Source organism: Carcharodon carcharias, chromosome 11, assembly GCF_017639515.1.
Source record: "Carcharodon carcharias isolate sCarCar2 chromosome 11, sCarCar2.pri, whole genome shotgun sequence".
Taxonomy (NCBI): Eukaryota; Metazoa; Chordata; class Chondrichthyes; order Lamniformes; family Lamnidae; genus Carcharodon; species Carcharodon carcharias.
In genome coordinates, this window is record NC_054477.1 from 6,566,444 (window position 1) to 6,584,385 (window position 17,942).

Sequence of the window (17,942 nt, forward strand, 5' to 3'; positions counted from 1 at the left end):
AGTGGTGATAGCGTGTATCTTTTCAGCTGGAGTAAGGTGTGGATGATGAGCACATCAGGGGAGCAGCCAATGAGCTACGGGTCTAGTTTGATTCCCAATAGGGGCAGATTGCAATAAACAATCTGTGACTGGCCTGTTTCAGTCACTCAATAGGATAACAACAGTCCCCAAGCCCCACAGGGACCTTAGTGTGAGCTCATTACAGAAACATTTCTGACAGATTTGAAACGTGCTGGGTGATGCTGATTGCCCTTTACTCTCAAACAAATGTCTCCCCACGCTCTCCTGCGATCCACCATGAGCTCTGACCTCGATGTCTCCAGTCAGCAGATTCTGCGTTTGAATTTCAGTCAGGATGGGGGTGTGAATTTTCCACACTCTGCCCCTCGCTCTGTCTCTTCAGAAATCTTGGTAACGCCTCAAAACCCTTCGTATCCAATGAATCACTTTAAGTGACATCAGGTGAACTTCTTGTTATGCATAGCCAGAAACTTCGATTATCAAAATTCATGCTGCTGTCCAGTAAATATTATCCTGGACACTGTGGCGAACTCTCCTACTCATCGTTGAAATAGTGCCTGGTACTTCTGAGAGAGCAGATGGGAACCTTCAGTTATCGTCAGCAGTGCAGCACTCCCTCAGTACTGACCCTCTGACAGTGCAGCACTCCCTCAGTACTGACCTTCTGACAGTGCAGCACTCCCTCAGTACTGACCCTCTGACAGTGCAGCACTCCCTCAGTACTGACCCTCTGACAGTGTGGCACTCCCTCAGTACTGACCCTCTGACAGTGCAGCACTCCCTCAGTATTGACCCTCCAACATGCAGCACTCCCTCAGTACTGATCCGCTGACAGTGCAGAACTCCCTCAGTACTGACCCTCTGACAGTGCAGCACTCCCTCAGTACTGACCCTCTGACAGTGTGGCGCTCCCTCAGTACTGACCCTCTGACAGTGCAGCACTCCCTCAGTACTGACCCTCTGACAGTGCAGCACTCCCTCAGTACTGACCCTCTGACAGTGCAGCACTCCCTCAGTACTGACCCTCCAACATGCAGCACTCCCTCAGTACTGACCCTCCAACATGCAGCACTCCCTCAGTACTGATCTGCTGACAGTGCAGCACTCCCTCAGTACTGAGCCTCTGACAGTGCAGCACTCCCTCAGTACTGACCCTCTGACAGTGCGGCACTCCCTCAGTACTGACCCTCTGACAGTGTAGCGCTCCCTCAGTACTGACCCTCTGACAGTGTGGCACTCCCTCAGTACTGACCCTCTGACAGTGCAGCACTCCCTCAGTACTATCCCTCTGACAGTGCAGCACTCCCTCAGTACTGACCCTCCAACATGCAGCACTCCCTCAGTACTGACCCTCCAACATGCAGCACTCCCTCAGTACTGATCTGCTGACAGTGCAGCACTCCCTCAGTACTGAGCCTCTGACAGTGCAGCACTCCCTCAGTACTGACCCGCTGACAGTGCGGCACTCCCTCAGTACTGACCCTCCGACAGTTCAGCACTCCCTCAATGCTGGCCCTCTGACAGTGCAGCGGTCCCTCAGCACTGACCCTCTGACAGTGCAGCACTCCCTCAGTACTGACCCTCCGACAGTGCAGCACTCCCTCAGTACTGACCCTCCGACAGTGCAGCACTCCCTCAGTACTGACCTCTGACAGTGCAGCACTCCCTCAGTACTGACCTCTGACAGTGCAGCGCTCCCTCAGTACTGACCTCTGACAGTGCAACAGTTTGCATTTTATCCTTAAATCTCTTGAGTTGGTCTTGAACTCACAATGTTCTGACTTAGAGACAGGAATAGTTACTGTGACCTACTGTGGAACCATTGGAGAATGGAACACATTCAGTGTGAAAGCGTGGAGTGGGAGGAGAGAGAACAAATTTCACAAGGGACTCAGTGGATGGCCTTTTACAGTGAGACTCGCTCTTTAATTCAAATGCTCTTACAATTGGTGAAAATCCTGTTACACTCCATCCATCAAGGCTCACTCACTGCTGTGTTCAGGGTTTAATACTGCACGCTCCCCTCTCCTGGTCTCTCTCCTCCTCAGGATTTACATTGATCACAGTCCAGCTCACTGTGAGTCACTGAGATCAGGTTCCCAACACAGGCCAGCTCTCAGTCAGCCACAACCAAAACCTCCACTCACCCCTCACATTCTCAAACACACTGAGGGTGTGGGGGTGGGAGGGGGCAGGCTGACGAAAGCAGGACTAAAACAAAACCGTGAACATGGCTGTGAGGTTAGGACTCTGAGCACAGGCTTTATGTTGAGGGATGACAGTGCAGAGAAATGGGGCTCCTTTTCAGATACTCAATCCCAGCATCAAACACCCTGTAAGATACAGAGTAAAGCTCCGCCTACACAACCTCCTTCACTGACTGTTTATCAATTTAGTGCCACATGAGAGAAGGTTTGGAACTGAGTTCCGAACGTCCAAAGCTCATTTCGTGAATCACAGCAGAGATATCCATCGCCTCCTCCTGGGTTGGTTTAGAATGTCAGCTCCCAGAGATCAAAGGCTCGTGTCATTCTCACTGCCCAATCCAATTCCCTTTACACCAGGCTTACAGCACAGAAACAGGCTATTTGACCCAAATAGTCCCTGCTGGTGTTTATCCTCTAAAAGCGGCCTCTCCTAACCCCTCTTCCTCTCACCCTATCACCATATCCTTCTATTGCTTTCTCCCTCGTGTGTTTGTCCAGCTTCTCCTTACATACTATTCACCTCAAGCTCTCCCTGTGGGAGCGAGTTCCACAATCTCAACACTCTCACCACAAGAAGTTTCTCCTGAATTTCTGGTTGGATTGGATTTTATACCAATGGCCTCTAACTTCTGACAAATGGAAACATCTTCTCTGTGTCTACCCTATCAATCCCCTCCGTAATGTTAAAGATCTCTATCAGGCCAGCCCTCAGCCTTCTCTTCTCTAGAGGGTTTTCAGTTTTTCAGATAATTATAACCTCTCAATTCTGATCTCATCCTGGAAATCTTTGTTAAGCCTTTAATCTAGTGTCTCTATCGTTGTTATAAAGTAGGGACCAGATTTAGTGCGCAGTTACTCCAGATGTGTTCCATCAAGTTTCAATACCAGTTTAACATAACTTCCCCATCCATCTCGAAATAAATCCCAGTGCTTTCAGCTTTCTTTCTGGCCTCAGTAACCTGTGTCACTACTTGTACAGATTTGTGTATCTGTACCCCTGGATCTTGCTCCTCTTTTACCCCGTTTGTCCTCTTATTGCTCTTACGAAAATGTACCAGCTCATCCTTATCTTTATTGATGCCCATTCGATCCCTATATCCTCTGGTTTCTGTTTTGCAGCCAGTTTGCGATCCATTCTGCTCACCTGTCCCAACTTCAAATGCCATGAGCTTCCTCATAGGTCCAAGAAATCCGAATATATTCCATTCTTACAACCCCACTCCTTCTAATGCTTCAATCCCTACAAACTGGACTTAAAAGTAAAAGGCGAAAACAGAAAGTGCTGGAAAAACTCAGCAGGTCTGGCAGCCTCTGCGGTGGGAGAGACTGAGTTAACGTTTCAGGTCGGTAACCTTCCAATACAAGTTAGAGATGTGATAGGTTTTGAGCACTGGGGGAGTGACAAAGGACTGTGACGGGGTGAAAGGCAGGAGAGATTGTATCTCTCACCCCAGCCGATCACAGACCTTCCTTTTACCCTCGTCACACCTACCCCGCTCCCCCACAACCATGCTCAAAACCTATCACATCTCTAACGTTTCCCAGTTCTGTTGAAGGGTCCCTGACCTGAAACGTAAACTCTGTTAGAGGCGGCCAGACCTGCTGAGCTTTTCCAGCACTTTCTGTTTTTATTTCAGATTTCCGGCATCCGCAGTATTTTTCTTCTTGATTAAAAAAAAACAAGAGTTTATCTGAGTTACGGTGCGATAGCATTTACTGAAAGATAATTTGCTGTCTTCCTTAGGTTAGATAATAGCGTTGAGTTTAGCGAGTTAGACTGTAATAATGCTGCGCCAGATAGCGTGCAAAGTGTTTTGACATTATTGTCCGGCTGACACGCTGGGAAGAGTCAAGTTCCCAATCTCAGTTCTCCGTGATTCATTCTCCTTCTCTCAGTCTTTCTCCTCTCCTGGCTTGCTGGAGTCTCCTTCGTCCTTCTCGGATGAGGGCGCATCGCCTGCCTCTGGCTCCGGGTCTGGCCCGGACAAAGCGCCGGCCCCTGCTCCCTCGCTGGGGTAGGGTGGACAGTCTTGACCCTCCCCCTCCTTCCCGGCCGCCTTGCTGGCCGGGGGAGGCTCAAACGCCTCGCCCGAGTTCTGGTGGACGGTGACATTGAAGGATGACTTGGGGGAGTCAGAGTCCAGTTCCTGGTCGGTCTCCTGGAAACGGTTCCGCGCCCCGAGGATGTATTTTCCGAGGACGGCGGTGGCATCGTTGGATTTGGTGGTGCTGCCAGCCGCACCCATGCTGTACCGTAGCCGTTTAATCTCCGACTGCAGCCGGCCCACAAACTTGCCCAAATCTGTGAGACGGTTCCCCAGGTCTGTAATAGAGAGAGTGAGCTTGTAATTCTGCGCAATCTTTCGGAAGCACTGGACATCCCGAAGGGCATCGGAGCCACTGAAATAGGTTCGAATCGTAGTCGCTTGCTCTCATGTAGGAAATGTGGTGCCAGATTCGTGCACCGCACAGCAAGATCCCACAAACAGCAAAGTGGCAATGACCACGTGATCTGTTTTTACTGATGGAAATGGAAGAGTAACTATTGGCCAGAACACCAGCAAGGACTCTCCTTCCATTCTTCAAATACTGGCTTTGGGGTCTTCTTGTCCACCTCAGTTAAGCGTCTCATCTACCCTCCCTCAGTACTGACCCTCTGACAGTGCAGCACTCCCTCAGTACTGACCCTCTGACAGTGCAGCACTCCCTCAGTACTGTCCTTCTGACAGTACAGCACTCCCTCAGTACTGACCCTCTGACTGTGCAGCACTCCCTCAGTGCTGACCCTCTGACTGTGCAGCACTCCCTCAGTACTGACCCTCTGACAGTGCAGCACTCCCTCAGTACTGACCCTCTGACAGTGCAGCACTCCCTCAGTAAGACAGGTTTTCCTCTGGGATCTGACTTGCTCAGCAACTAACATCTGCTGTGGTTGTAACACTGTTTAAAAATACGAGGTCTCCCATCTAAGATGGAGATGAGGGGAATGTTTTTCTCTCAGAGGTGTGTGAGCCTCTGGAACTCTCTTCCCCAGAGAGCAGGGTCATTGAATATTTTTAAGGCTAAGTTAGATAGATTCTTGATTGACAAGGGAGTCAAAGGTTATCAGGGGTAGGCAGAAATATGAAGTTGAGGCCACAATCAGATCAGTCACGACCTTATTGCATGGTAAAGCAGGCTCTGTGGGCCAAGTGGCCTACCTGTGCTCCTAATTTGTATGTTTGTATGCATGCATGAGGCTGTGGGTGACTGGCAGCTGCCATGGGAGAGGTGGGTGGTGCTGCTATGGTAGATCGGAGACTGCGAGGGCGCCTGAAGATGGAGGTGCTCTCTGATGACTTTTAAATGTTTAACAATAAACTGAGGCCACAGATGTGAAGCCATGAGTGTGGAGGGGTCGGCCACTCATTGGCGACAGCTGTGAATCTCTGATCACCAAGGATCCGGTGAGTGGGGAGTGTACGAGGCCTTGCTGCACTCCCCTCTTTACCTCCCTCACCCTGACCGGCAGCTGGTGGGGGGGCACAGACCAGGGAACAATCAGATTTTGGCCCTACGGAAGGGGACTTCCTACACACCATTGAGAAGATCCCAGCAATGTCCACAACCTGCCCCCAGTTTAGGTGCTTATTACTGCTAATTTTGACCTGCTGGACTGGGGACCTTTGCCCCTCTGAACCCTCCCTCTGGTGAGAATGTGCAAGAAATGGAAATGGTATCCGGCTGGTCACTCACCTTCCCAAAGCTGCCTCTTTACGCTACTGAGGATGCCTCAACACGGCTGATAAGATTCTGCACCCGCCCCCCACCCACCACCACCCCGACCCAACCCCCACACACACTACCCCCACCCCCACTCCCCCCACACCCTATACTTCACTCACCTTTCCTCTGTTTCTCTGCAAACTCTTGCCGTGATGTTTCGATATACCTCTGCACCAGGGTTTTAATCACCTGCAGCCGGTAGGAGGCTCTGCTCCCAGTTTGACCACAATCACCACTCAAAGCTGTGTTAGCCTGAGAGAAATAAAATATTACATTTACATAGCGCCTTTAACCATACCCAGGGCCTGAGTTTTGCACTTGGCGGGCGTGCCCGATGGTCAGCGCTGCCAGGGTTGGGGGGGGTGGGGCAAGAACGTCACTGTGGGTGTGGGTGAGGGTTGGAGAGAGCTCCCCAAAGGCAGACTCCCACCTCAGGGAGCTGCAGACCTGCAAATAATGAAATGAAGCACTAAAATTCAGCAAAAAATATCCATGCATCACAATCAGGCACCTGAAAGCACACTTCATAAAAATGCTGTTCCCAGATATTTCTTTTTATTTTAGTTCCCAATGGAGATTTCATCCCGCCCTTGGACGAGGCTTCATGACAAATGTAAAGTCCACCTGGCCCATACCCCAGTGAGAGTCAGTGTGTGTGGGACCCGTACCCCAGTGAGAGTCAGTGTGTGTGGGACCCGTACCCCAGTGAGAGTCAGTGTGTCTGGGACCTGTACCCCAATGAGTGCCAGTGTGTGTGGGACCCGTACACCAGTGAGAGTCAGTGTGTGTGGGACACATACCCCAGTGAGAGTCAGTGTGTGTGGGACCCGTACCCCAGTGAGAGTCAGTGTGTGTGGGACACGTACCCCAGTGAGAGTCAGTGTGTGTGGGACCTGTGCCCCAGTGAGAGTCAGTGTGTGAGTGACCCGTACCCCAGTGAGAGTCAGTGTGTGAGGGACCCGTACCCCAGTGAGAGTCAGTGTGTGTGGGTCCCGTACCCCAGTGAGAGTCTGTGTGTGTGGAACCAATACCCCAGTGAGAGTCAGTGTGTGTGGGACCCGTACCCCAGTGAGAGTCAGTGTGTGTGGGACCCGTACCCCAGTGAGAGACTGTGTGTGTGGGACTCGTACCCCAGTGAGAGTCAGTGTGTGTGGGACCCGTACCCCAGTGAGAGTCAGTGTGTGTGGGACCCGTACCCCAGTGAGAGTCAGTGTGTGTGGGACCCGTACCCCAGTGAGAGTCAGTGTGTGTGGGAACCGTACCCCAGTGAGAGTCAGTGTGTGTGGGACCCGTACCCCAGTGAGAGTCAGTGTGTGTGGGACCAGTACCCCAGTGAGAGTCAGTGTGAGTGGAACCCGTACACCAGTGAGAGTCAGTGTGTGTGGGACCCGTACCCCAGTGAGTGTCAGTGTGTGTGGGACCCGTACCCCAGTGAGTGTCAGTGTGTGTGGGACCCGTACCCCAGTGAGAGTCAGTGTGTGTGGGACCCGTACCCCAGTGAGAGTCAGTGTGTGTGGGACCCGTACCCCAGTGAGTGTCAGTGTGTGTGGGACCCGTACCCCAGTGAGAGTCAGTGTGTGTGGGACCCGTACCCCAGTGAGAGTCAGTGTGTGTGGGACACATACCCCAGTGAGAGTCAGTGTGTGTGGGACCCATACCCCAGTGAGAGTCAGTGTGTGTGGGACCCGTACCGCAGTGAGAGTCAGTGTGTGTGGGACCTGTGCCCCAGTGAGAGTCAGTGTGTGTGGGTCCCGTACCCCAGTGAGAGTCTGTGTGTGTGGAACCAATACCCCAGTGAGAGTCAGTGTGTGAGTGACCCGTACCCCAGTGAGAGTCAGTGTGTGTGGGACCCGTACCCCAGTGAGAGTGAGTGTGTGTGGGACCCGTACCCCAGTGAGAGACTGTGTGTGTGGGACCCGTCCCCCAGTGAGAGTCAGTGTGTGTGGGACCCGTACCCCAGTGAGAATCTGTGTGTGTGGGACCCGTACCCCAGTGAGAGTCAGTGTGTGTGGGACCCGTACCCCAGTGAGAGTCAGTGTGTAAGGGACCCGTACCCCAGTGAGAGTCTGTGTGTGTGGGACCCGTACCCCAGTGAGAGACTGTGTGTGTGGGACCCGTACCCCAGTGAGAGTCAGTGTGTGAGGGACCCGTACCCTAGTGAGAGTCAGTGTGTGTGGGATCCGTACCCCAGTAAGAGTCAGTGTGTGTGGAACCCGTACCCCAGTGAGAGTCAGTGTGTGTGGGACCCGTACCCCAGTGAGAGTCAGTGTGTGTGGGACCCATACCCCAGTGAGAGTCTGTGTGTGTGGGACCCGTACCCCAGTGAGAGTCAGTGAGTGAGGGACCCGTACCCCAGTGAGAGTCAGTGTTTGTGGGACCCGTACCCCAGTGAGAGTCAGTGTGTGAGTGACCCGTACCGCAGTGAGAGACTGTGTGTGTGGGACCCGTACCCCAGTGAGAGTCAGTGTGTGAGTGACCCGTACCCCAGTGAGAGTGAGCGTGTGTGGGGCACGTACCCCAGTGAGAGTCAGTGTGTGTGGGACCCGTACCCCAGTGAGAGTCAGTGTGTGTGGGACCCGTACCCCAGTGAGAGTCAGTGAGTGTGGGATCCGTACCCCAGTGAGAGTCAGTGCGTGTGGGACCCGTACCCGAGTCTGAGTCAGTGTTTGTGGGACCCGTACCCCAGTGAGAGACTGTGTGAGTGACCCGTACCCCAGTGAGAGACTGTGTGTGAGTGACCCGTACCCCAGTGAGAGTCAGTGTGTGGAACCAATACCCCAGTGAGAGTCAGTGTGTATGGGACCCGTACCCCAGTGAGAGACAGCGTGTGAGTGACCCGTACCCCAGTGAGAGTCAGTGTGTCTGGGACCCGTACCCCAATGAGTGCCAGTGTGTGTGGGACCCGTACCCCAGTGAGAGTCAGTTTGTGTGGGACCCGTACCCCAGTGAGAGTCAGTGTGTGTGGGACCCATACCCCAGTGAGAATCAGTGTGTGTGGGACCCGTACCCCAGTGAGAGTCAGTGTGTGTGGGACCCGTACCCCAGTGAGAGTCAGTGTGTGTGGGACCCATACCCCAGTGAGAGTCTGTGTGTGAGTGACCCGTACCCCAGTGAGAGTCAGTGTGTGAGTGACCCGTACCCCAGTGAGAGTCAGTGTGTGTGGGACCCGTACCCCAGTGAGAGTCAGTTTGTGTGGGACCCGTACCCCAGTGAGAGTCAGTGTGTGAGTGACCCGTACCCCAGTGAGAGTCAGTGTGTGTGGGACCCGTACCCCAGTGAGAGTCAGTGTGTGTGGGACCCGAACCCCAGTGAGAGTCAGTGTGTGTGGGTCCCGTACCCCAGTGAGAGTCAGTGTATGTGGGACCCGTACCCCAGTGAGAGTCAGTGTGTGTGGGACCTGTACCCCAGTGAGAGTCTGTGTGTGTGGAACCAATACCCCAGTGAGAGTCTGTGTGTGTGGGTCCCGTACCCCAGAGAGAGTCTGTGTGAGTGGGACCCGTACCCCAGTGTGAGTCAGTGTGTCTGGGACCTGTACCCCAATGAGTGCCAGTGTGTGTGGGACCCGTACCCCAGTGAGAGTCAGTTTGTGTGGGACCCGTACCCCAGTGAGAGTCAGTTTGTGTGGGACCCGTACCCCAGTGAGAGTCAGTGTGTGTGGGACCCATACCCCAGTGAGAGTCAGTGTGTGTGGGACACGTACCCCAGTGAGAGTCAGTGTGTGAGGGACCCGTACCCCAGTGAGAGTCAGTGTGTGAGGGACCCGTACCCCAGTGAGAGTCAGTGTGTGAGTGACCCGTACCCCAGTGAGAGTCAGTGTGTGTGGGACCCGTACCCCAGTGAGAGACTGTGTGTGTGGGACCCGTACCCCAGTGAGAGTCAGTGTGTGAGGGACCCGTACACCAGTGAGAGTCAGTGTGTCTGGGACCTGTACCCCAATGAGTGCCAGTGTGTGTGGGACCCGTACCCCAGTGAGAGTCAGTGTGTGTGGGACCCATACCCCAGTGAGAGTCAGTGTGTGTGGGACACATACCCCAGTGAGAGTCAGTGTGTGTGGGACCCGTACCCCAGTGAGAGTCAGTGTGTGTGGGACCCGTACCCCAGTGAGAGTCAGTGTGTGAGTGACCCGTACCCCAGTGAGAGTCAGTGTGTGTGGGACCCGTACCCCAGTGAGAGTCAGTGTGTGAGTGACCCGTACCCCAGTGAGAGTCAGTGTGTGTGGGACCCGTACCCCAGTGAGAGACTGTGTGTGTGGGACCCGTCCCCCAGTGAGAGAATGTGTGTGTGGGTCCCGTACCCCAGTGAGAGACTGTGTGTGTGGGACCCGTACCCCAGTAAGAGTCAGTGTGTGTGGGACCCGTACCCCAGTGAGAGTCTGTGTGTGTGGGACCCGTACCCCAGTGAGAGTCAGTGTGTGTGGGACACATACCCCAGTGAGAGTCAGTGTGTGTGGGACACATACCCCAGTGAGAGTCAGTGTGTGTGGGACCCGTACCCCAGTGAGAGTCAGTGTGTGTGGGACCCGTACCCCAGTGAGAGTCAGTGTGTGTGGGACCCGTACCCCAGTGAGAGTCAGTGTGTGTGGGACCCATACCCCAGTGAGAGACTGTATGTGTGGGACCCGTCCCCCAGTGAGAGACTGTGTGTGTGGGACCCGTGCCCCAGTGAGAGTCAGTGTGTGTGGGACCCGTACCCCAGTGAGAGTCAGTGTGTGTGGGACCTGTGCCCCAGTGAGAGTCAGTGTGTGAGGGACCCGTACCCCAGTGAGAGTCAGTGTGTGTGGGTCCCGTACCCCAGTGAGAGTCAGTGTGTGAGGGACCCGTACCCCAGTGAGAGTCAGTGTGTTAGGGACCCGTACCCCAGTGAGAGTCAGTGTGTGTGGGACCCGAACCCCAGTGAGAGTCTGTGTGTGAGGGACCCGTACCCCAGTGAGAGTCAGTGTGTGAGGGACCCGTACCCCAGTGAGAGTCAGTGTGTGAGGGACCCGTACCCCAGTGAGAGTCAGTGTGTTAGGGACCCGTACCCCAGTGAGAGTCAGTGTGTGAGGGACCCGTACACCAGTGAGAGTCAGTGTGTGAGGGACCCGTACCCCAGTGAGAGTCAGTGTGTGTGGGACCCGTACCCCAGTGAGAGTCAGTGTGTCTGGGACCTGTACCCCAATGAGTGCCAGTGTGTGTGGGACACGTACCCCAGTGAGAGTCAGTTTGTGTGGGACCCGTACCCCAGTGAGAGTCAGTGTGTGTGGGACCCGTACCCCAGTGAGAGTCAGTGTGTGTGGGACACATACCCCAGTAAGAGTCAGAGTGTGTGGGACCCGTACCCCAGTGAGAGTCAGTGTGTGTGGGACCCGTACCCCAGTGAGAGACTGTGTGTGTGGGACCCGTACCCCAGTGAGAGTCAGTGTGTGTGGGACCCGTACCACAGTGAGAGTCAGTGTGTGTGGGTCCCGTACCCCAGTGAGAGTCTGTGTGTGTGGAACCCGTACCCCAGTGAGAGTCAGTGTGTGTGGGACCCGTACCCCAGTGAGAGTCTGTGTGTGTGGAACCCGTACCCCAGTGAGAGTCAGTGTGTGAGTGACCCGTACCCCAGTGAGAGTCAGTGTGTGTGGGACCCGTACCCCAGTGAGAGTCAGTGTGTGTGGAACCAATACCCCAGTGAGAGTCAGTGTGTGAGGGACCCGTACCCCAGTGAGAGTCAGTGTGTGTGGGACCCGTACCCCAGTGAGAGTCAGTGTGTGTGGGACCCGTACCCCAGTGAGAGTCTGTGTGTGTGGGACCCGTACCCCAGTGAGAGACTGTGTGTGTGGGACCCGTACCCCAGTGAGAGTCAGTGTGTGAGGGACCCGTACCCCAGTGAGAGTCAGTGTGTGTGGGACCCGTACCCCAGTAAGAGTCAGTATGTGTGGAACCCGTACCCCAGTGAGAGTCAGTGTGTGTGGGACCCGTACCCCAGTGAGAGTCAGTGTGTGTGGGACGCATACCCCAGTGAGAGTCAGTGTGTGTGGGACCCATACCCCAGTGAGAGTCTGTGTGTGTGGGACCCGTACCCCAGTGAGAGTCTGAGTGTGTGGGACCCGTACCCCAGTGAGTGTCTGTGTGTGTGGGACCCGTACCCCAGTGAGAGTCATTGAGTGAGGGACCCGTACCCCAGTGAGAGTCAGTGTGTGTGGGACCCGTACCCCAGTGAGAGTCAGTGTGTGTGGGTCCCGTACCCCAGTGAGAGTCTGTGTGTGTGGAACCAATACCCCAGTGAGAGTCAGTGTGTGAGTGACCCGTACCCCAGTGAGAGTCAGTGTGTGAGGGACCCGTACCCCAGTGAGAGTCAGTGTGTGAGGGACCCGTACCCCAGTGAGAGTCTGTGTGTGTGGGACCCGTACCCCAGTGAGAGACTGTGTGTGTGGGACCCGTACCCCAGTGAGAGTCAGTGTGTGAGGGACCCGTACCCCAGTGAGATTCAGTTTGTGTGGGACCCGTACCCCAGTGAGAGTCAGTGTGTGAGGGACCCGTACCCCAGTGAGAGTCGGTGTGTGTGGGACCCGTACCCCAGTGAGAGTCAGTGAGTGAGGGACCCGTACCCCAGTGAGAGTCAGTGTTTGTGGGACCCATACCCCAGTGAGAGTCAGTGTGTGTGGGACCCGTACCCCAGTGAGAGTCAGTGTGTGTGGGACCCACACCCCAGTGAGAGTCAGTGTGTGAGTGACCCGTACCCCAGTGAGAGTCAGAGTGTGTGGGACCCGTACCCCAGTGAGAGTCAGTGTGTGTGGGACCCGTACCCCAGTGAGAGTCAGCATGTGTGGGACCCGTACCCCAGTGAGAGTCTGTGTGTGTGGGACCCGCACCCCAGTGAGAGTCAGCGTGTGTGGGACCCGTGCCCCAATGAGTGCCAGTGTGTGTGGGACCCGTACCCCAGTGAGAGACTGTGTGTGTGGGACCCATACCCCAGTAAGAGTCAGTGTGTGTGGGACCCGTACCCCAGTGAGAGTCTGTGTGTGTGGGACCCGTACCCCAGTGAGAGTCAGCGTGTGTCGGACCCGTACCCCAATGAGTGCCAGTGTGTGTGGGACCCGTACCCCAGTGAGAGTCAGTGTTTGTGGGACCCGTACCCCAGTGAGAGTCAGTGTGTGTGGGACCCGTACCCCAGTGAGAGTCAGCGTGTGTGGGACCCGTACCCCAGTGAGAGTCTGTGTGTGTGGGACCCGTACCCCAGTGAGAGTCAGCGTGTGTGGGACCCGTGCCCCAATGAGTGCCAGTGTGTGTGGGACCCGTACCCCAGTGAGAGACTGTGTGTGTGGGACCCGTACCCCAGTAAGAGTCAGTGTGTGTGGGACCCGTACCCCAGTGAGTGTCTGTGTGTGTGGGACCCGTACCCCAGTGAGAGTCAGTGAGTGAGGGACCCGTACCCCAGTGAGAGTCAGTGTGTGTGGGACCCGTACCCCAGTGAGAGTCAGTGTGTGTGGGTCCCGTACCCCAGTGAGAGTCTGTGTGTGTGGAACCAATACCCCAGTGAGAGTCAGTGTGTGAGTGACCCGTACCCCAGTGAGAGTCAGTGTGTGAGGGACCCGTACCCCAGTGAGAGTCAGTGTGTGAGGGACCCGTACCCCAGTGAGAGTCTGTGTGTGTGGGACCCGTACCCCAGTGAGAGACTGTGTGTGTGGGACCCGTACCCCAGTGAGAGTCAGTGTGTGAGGGACCCGTACCCCAGTGAGATTCAGTTTGTGTGGGACCCGTACCCCAGTGAGAGTCAGTGTGTGTGGGACCCGTACCCCAGTGAGAGTCGGTGTGTGTGGGACCCGTACCCCAGTGAGAGTCAGTGAGTGAGGGACCCGTACCCCAGTGAGAGTCAGTGTTTGTGGGACCCATACCCCAGTGAGAGTCAGTGTGTGTGGGACCCGTACCCCAGTGAGAGTCAGTGTGTGTGGGACCCACACCCCAGTGAGAGTCAGTGTGTGAGTGACCCGTACCCCAGTGAGAGTCAGAGTGTGTGGGACCCGTACCCCAGTGAGAGTCAGTGTGTGTGGGACCCGTACCCCAGTGAGAGTCAGCATGTGTGGGACCCGTACCCCAGTGAGAGTCTGTGTGTGTGGGACCCGCACCCCAGTGAGAGTCAGCGTGTGTGGGACCCGTGCCCCAATGAGTGCCAGTGTGTGTGGGACCCGTACCCCAGTGAGAGACTGTGTGTGTGGGACCCATACCCCAGTAAGAGTCAGTGTGTGTGGGACCCGTACCCCAGTGAGAGTCTGTGTGTGTGGGACCCGTACCCCAGTGAGAGTCAGCGTGTGTCGGACCCGTACCCCAATGAGTGCCAGTGTGTGTGGGACCCGTACCCCAGTGAGAGTCAGTGTTTGTGGGACCCGTACCCCAGTGAGAGTCAGTGTGTGTGGGACCCGTACCCCAGTGAGAGTCAGCGTGTGTGGGACCCGTACCCCAGTGAGAGTCTGTGTGTGTGGGACCCGTACCCCAGTGAGAGTCAGCGTGTGTGGGACCCGTGCCCCAATGAGTGCCAGTGTGTGTGGGACCCGTACCCCAGTGAGAGACTGTGTGTGTGGGACCCGTACCCCAGTAAGAGTCAGTGTGTGTGGGACCCGTACCCCAGTAAGAGTCAGTGTGTGTGGGACTCGTACCCCAGTGAGAGTCTGTGTGTGTGGGACCCGTACCCCAGTGAGAGTCAGCGTGTGTGGGACCCGTACGCAATGAGTGCCAGTGTGTGTGGGACCCGTACCCCATTGAGAGTCAGTGTGTGTGGGACCCATACCCCAGTGAGAATCAGTGTGTGTGGGACCCGTACCCCAGTGAGAGTCAGTGTGTGAGTGACCCGTACCCCAGTGAGAGTCAGTGTGTGTGGGACCCGTACCCCAGTGAGAGTCAGTGTGTGTGGGACCCGTACCCCAGTGAGAGTCAGTGTGTGTGGGACCCGTACCCCAGTGAGAGTCAGTGTGTGTGGGACCCGTACCCCAGTGAGAGTCAGTGTGTGTGGGATCCGTACCCCAGTGAGAGTCAGTGTGTGTGGGATCCGTACCCCAGTGAGAGTCAGTGTGTGTGGGACCTGTACCCCAGTGAGAGTCAGTGTGTGTGGGACCTGTACCCCAGTGAGAGTCAGTGTGTGTGGGACCCGTACCCCAGTGAGAGTCAGTGTGTGTGGGACCCATACCCCAGTGAGAGTCAGTGTGTGTGGGACCCGTACCCCAGTGAGAATCTGTGTGTGTGGGATCCGTACCCCAGTGAGAGTCAGTGTGTGTGGGACCTGTACCCCAGTGAGAGTCAGTGTGTGTGGGACCTGTACCCCAGTGAGAGTCAGTGTGTGTGGGACCCGTACCCCAGTGAGAGTCAGTGTGTGTGGGACCCGTACCCCAGTGAGATTCAGTGTGTGTGGGACCCATACCCCAGTGAGAGTCAGCGTGTGTGGGACCCGTACCCCAGTGAGAGTCAGTGTGTGTGGGGCACGTACCCCAGTGAGAGTCAGTGTGTGTGGGACCCGTACCCCAGTGAGAATCAGTGTGTGTGGGACACGTACCCCAGTGAGAGTCAGTGTGTGTGGGACCCATACCCCAGTGAGAGTCTGTGTGTGAGGGACCCGTACCCCAGTGAGAGTCAGTGTGTGAGGGACCCGTACCCCAGTGAGAGTCAGTGTGTGAGGGACCCGTACCCCAGTGAGAGTCAGTGTGTTAGGGACCCGTACCCCAGTGAGAGTCAGTGTGTGTGGGACCCGTACCCCAGTGAGAGTCAGTGTGTCTGGGACCTGTACCCCAATGAGTGCCAGTGTGTGTGGGACACGTACCCCAGTGAGAGTCAGTTTGTGTGGGACCCGTACCCCAGTGAGAGTCAGTGTGTGTGGGACCCGTACCCCAGAGAGAGTCAGTGTGTGTGGGACACATACCCCAGTAAGAGTCAGTGTGTGTGGGACCCGTACCCCAGTGAGAGTCAGTGTGTGTGGGACCCGTACCCCAGTGAGAGACTGTGTGTGTGGGACCCGTACCCCAGTGAGAGTCAGTGTGTGTGGGACCCGTACCCCAGTGAGAGTCAGTGTGTGTGGGTCCCGTACCCCAGTGAGAGTCTGTGTGTGTGGAACCCGTACCCCAGTGAGAGTCAGTGTGTGTGGGACCCGTACCCCAGTGAGAGTCTGTGTGTGTGGAACCCGTACCCCAGTGAGAGTCAGTGTGTGAGTGACCCGTACCCCAGTGAGAGTCAGTGTGTGTGGGACCCGTACCCCAGTGAGAGTCAGTGTGTGTGGAACCAATACCCCAGTGAGAGTCAGTGTGTGAGGGACCCGTACCCCAGTGAGAGTCAGTGTGTGTGGGACCCGTACCCCAGTGAGAGTCAGTGTGTGTGGGACCCGTACCCCAGTGAGAGTCTGTGTGTGTGGGACCCGTACCCCAGTGAGAGACTGTGTGTGTGGGACCCGTACCCCAGTGAGAGTCAGTGTGTGAGGGACCCGTACCCCAGTGAGAGTCAGTGTGTGTGGGACCCGTACCCCAGTAAGAGTCAGTATGTGTGGAACCCGTACCCCAGTGAGAGTCAGTGTGTGTGGGACCCGTACCCCAGTGAGAGTCAGTGTGTGTGGGACGCATACCCCAGTGAGAGTCAGTGTGTGTGGGACCCATACCCCAGTGAGAGTCTGTGTGTGTGGGACCCGTACCCCAGTGAGAGTCTGAGTGTGTGGGACCCGTACCCCAGTGAGTGTCTGTGTGTGTGGGACCCGTACCCCAGTGAGAGTCAGTGAGTGAGGGACCCGTACCCCAGTGAGAGTCAGTGTGTGTGGGACCCGTACCCCAGTGAGAGTCAGTGTGTGTGGGTCCCGTACCCCAGTGAGAGTCTGTGTGTGTGGAACCAATACCCCAGTGAGAGTCAGTGTGTGAGTGACCCGTACCCCAGTGAGAGTCAGTGTGTGAGGGACCCGTACCCCAGTGAGAGTCAGTGTGTGAGGGACCCGTACCCCAGTGAGAGTCTGTGTGTGTGGGACCCGTACCCCAGTGAGAGACTGTGTGTGTGGGACCCGTACCCCAGTGAGAGTCAGTGTGTGAGGGACCCGTACCCCAGTGAGAGTCAGTTTGTGTGGGACCCGTACCCCAGTGAGAGTCAGTGTGTGAGGGACCCGTACCCCAGTGAGAGTCAGTGTGTGTGGGACCCGTACCCCAGTGAGAGTCAGTGAGTGAGGGACCCGTACCCCAGTGAGAGTCAGTGTTTGTGGGACCCATACCCCAGTGAGAGTCAGTGTGTGTGGGACCCGTACCCCAGTGAGAGTCAGTGTGTGTGGGACCCGAACCCCAGTGAGAGTCAGTGTGTGAGTGACCCGTACCCCAGTGAGAGTCAGTGTGTGTGGGACCCGTACCCCAGTGAGAGTCAGTGTGTGTGGGACCCGTACCCCAGTGAGAGTCAGCATGTGTGGGACCCGTACCCCAGTGAGAGTCTGTGTGTGTGGGACCCGCACCCCAGTGAGAGTCAGCGTGTGTGGGACCCGTGCCCCAATGAGTGCCAGTGTGTGTGGGACCCGTACCCCAGTGAGAGACTGTGTGTGTGGGACCCATACCCCAGTAAGAGTCAGTGTGTGTGGGACCCGTACCCCAGTGAGAGTCTGTGTGTGTGGGACCCGTACCCCAGTGAGAGTCAGCGTGTGTCGGACACGTACCCCAATGAGTGCCAGTGTGTGTGGGACCCGTACCCCAGTGAGAGTCAGTGTTTGTGGGACCCGTACCCCAGTGAGAGTCAGTGTGTGTGGGACCCGTACCCCAGTGAGAGTCAGCGTGTGTGGGACCCGTACCCCAGTGAGAGTCTGTGTGTGTGGGACCCGTACCCCAGTGAGAGTCAGCGTGTGTGGGACCCGTGCCCCAATGAGTGCCAGTGTGTGTGGGACCCGTACCCCAGTGAGAGACTGTGTGTGTGGGACCCGTACCCCAGTAAGAGTCAGTGTGTGTGGGACCCGTACCCCAGTAAGAGTCAGTGTGTGTGGGACTCGTAC

At 56.1% G+C, this 17,942-nt stretch overlaps 1 protein-coding gene across 1 annotated transcript in view; it reads right to left on the minus strand.

Moving 5' to 3' along the window:
* Positions 1-4,120: 4,120 nt before the first annotated feature.
* The window catches only part of trpc2b (transient receptor potential cation channel subfamily C member 2b), a 93,651-nt gene continuing 79,829 nt past the window's right edge, over positions 4,121-17,942 (minus strand). The window contains exons 12-13 of the mRNA XM_041199718.1: positions 6,113-6,245; positions 4,121-4,551 (exon numbers count right to left, since the gene is read on the minus strand). Of these exons, the coding sequence (XP_041055652.1) occupies positions 4,121-4,551; positions 6,113-6,245 (564 nt within the window). The remainder of the gene's footprint in view (positions 4,552-6,112; positions 6,246-17,942) is intronic.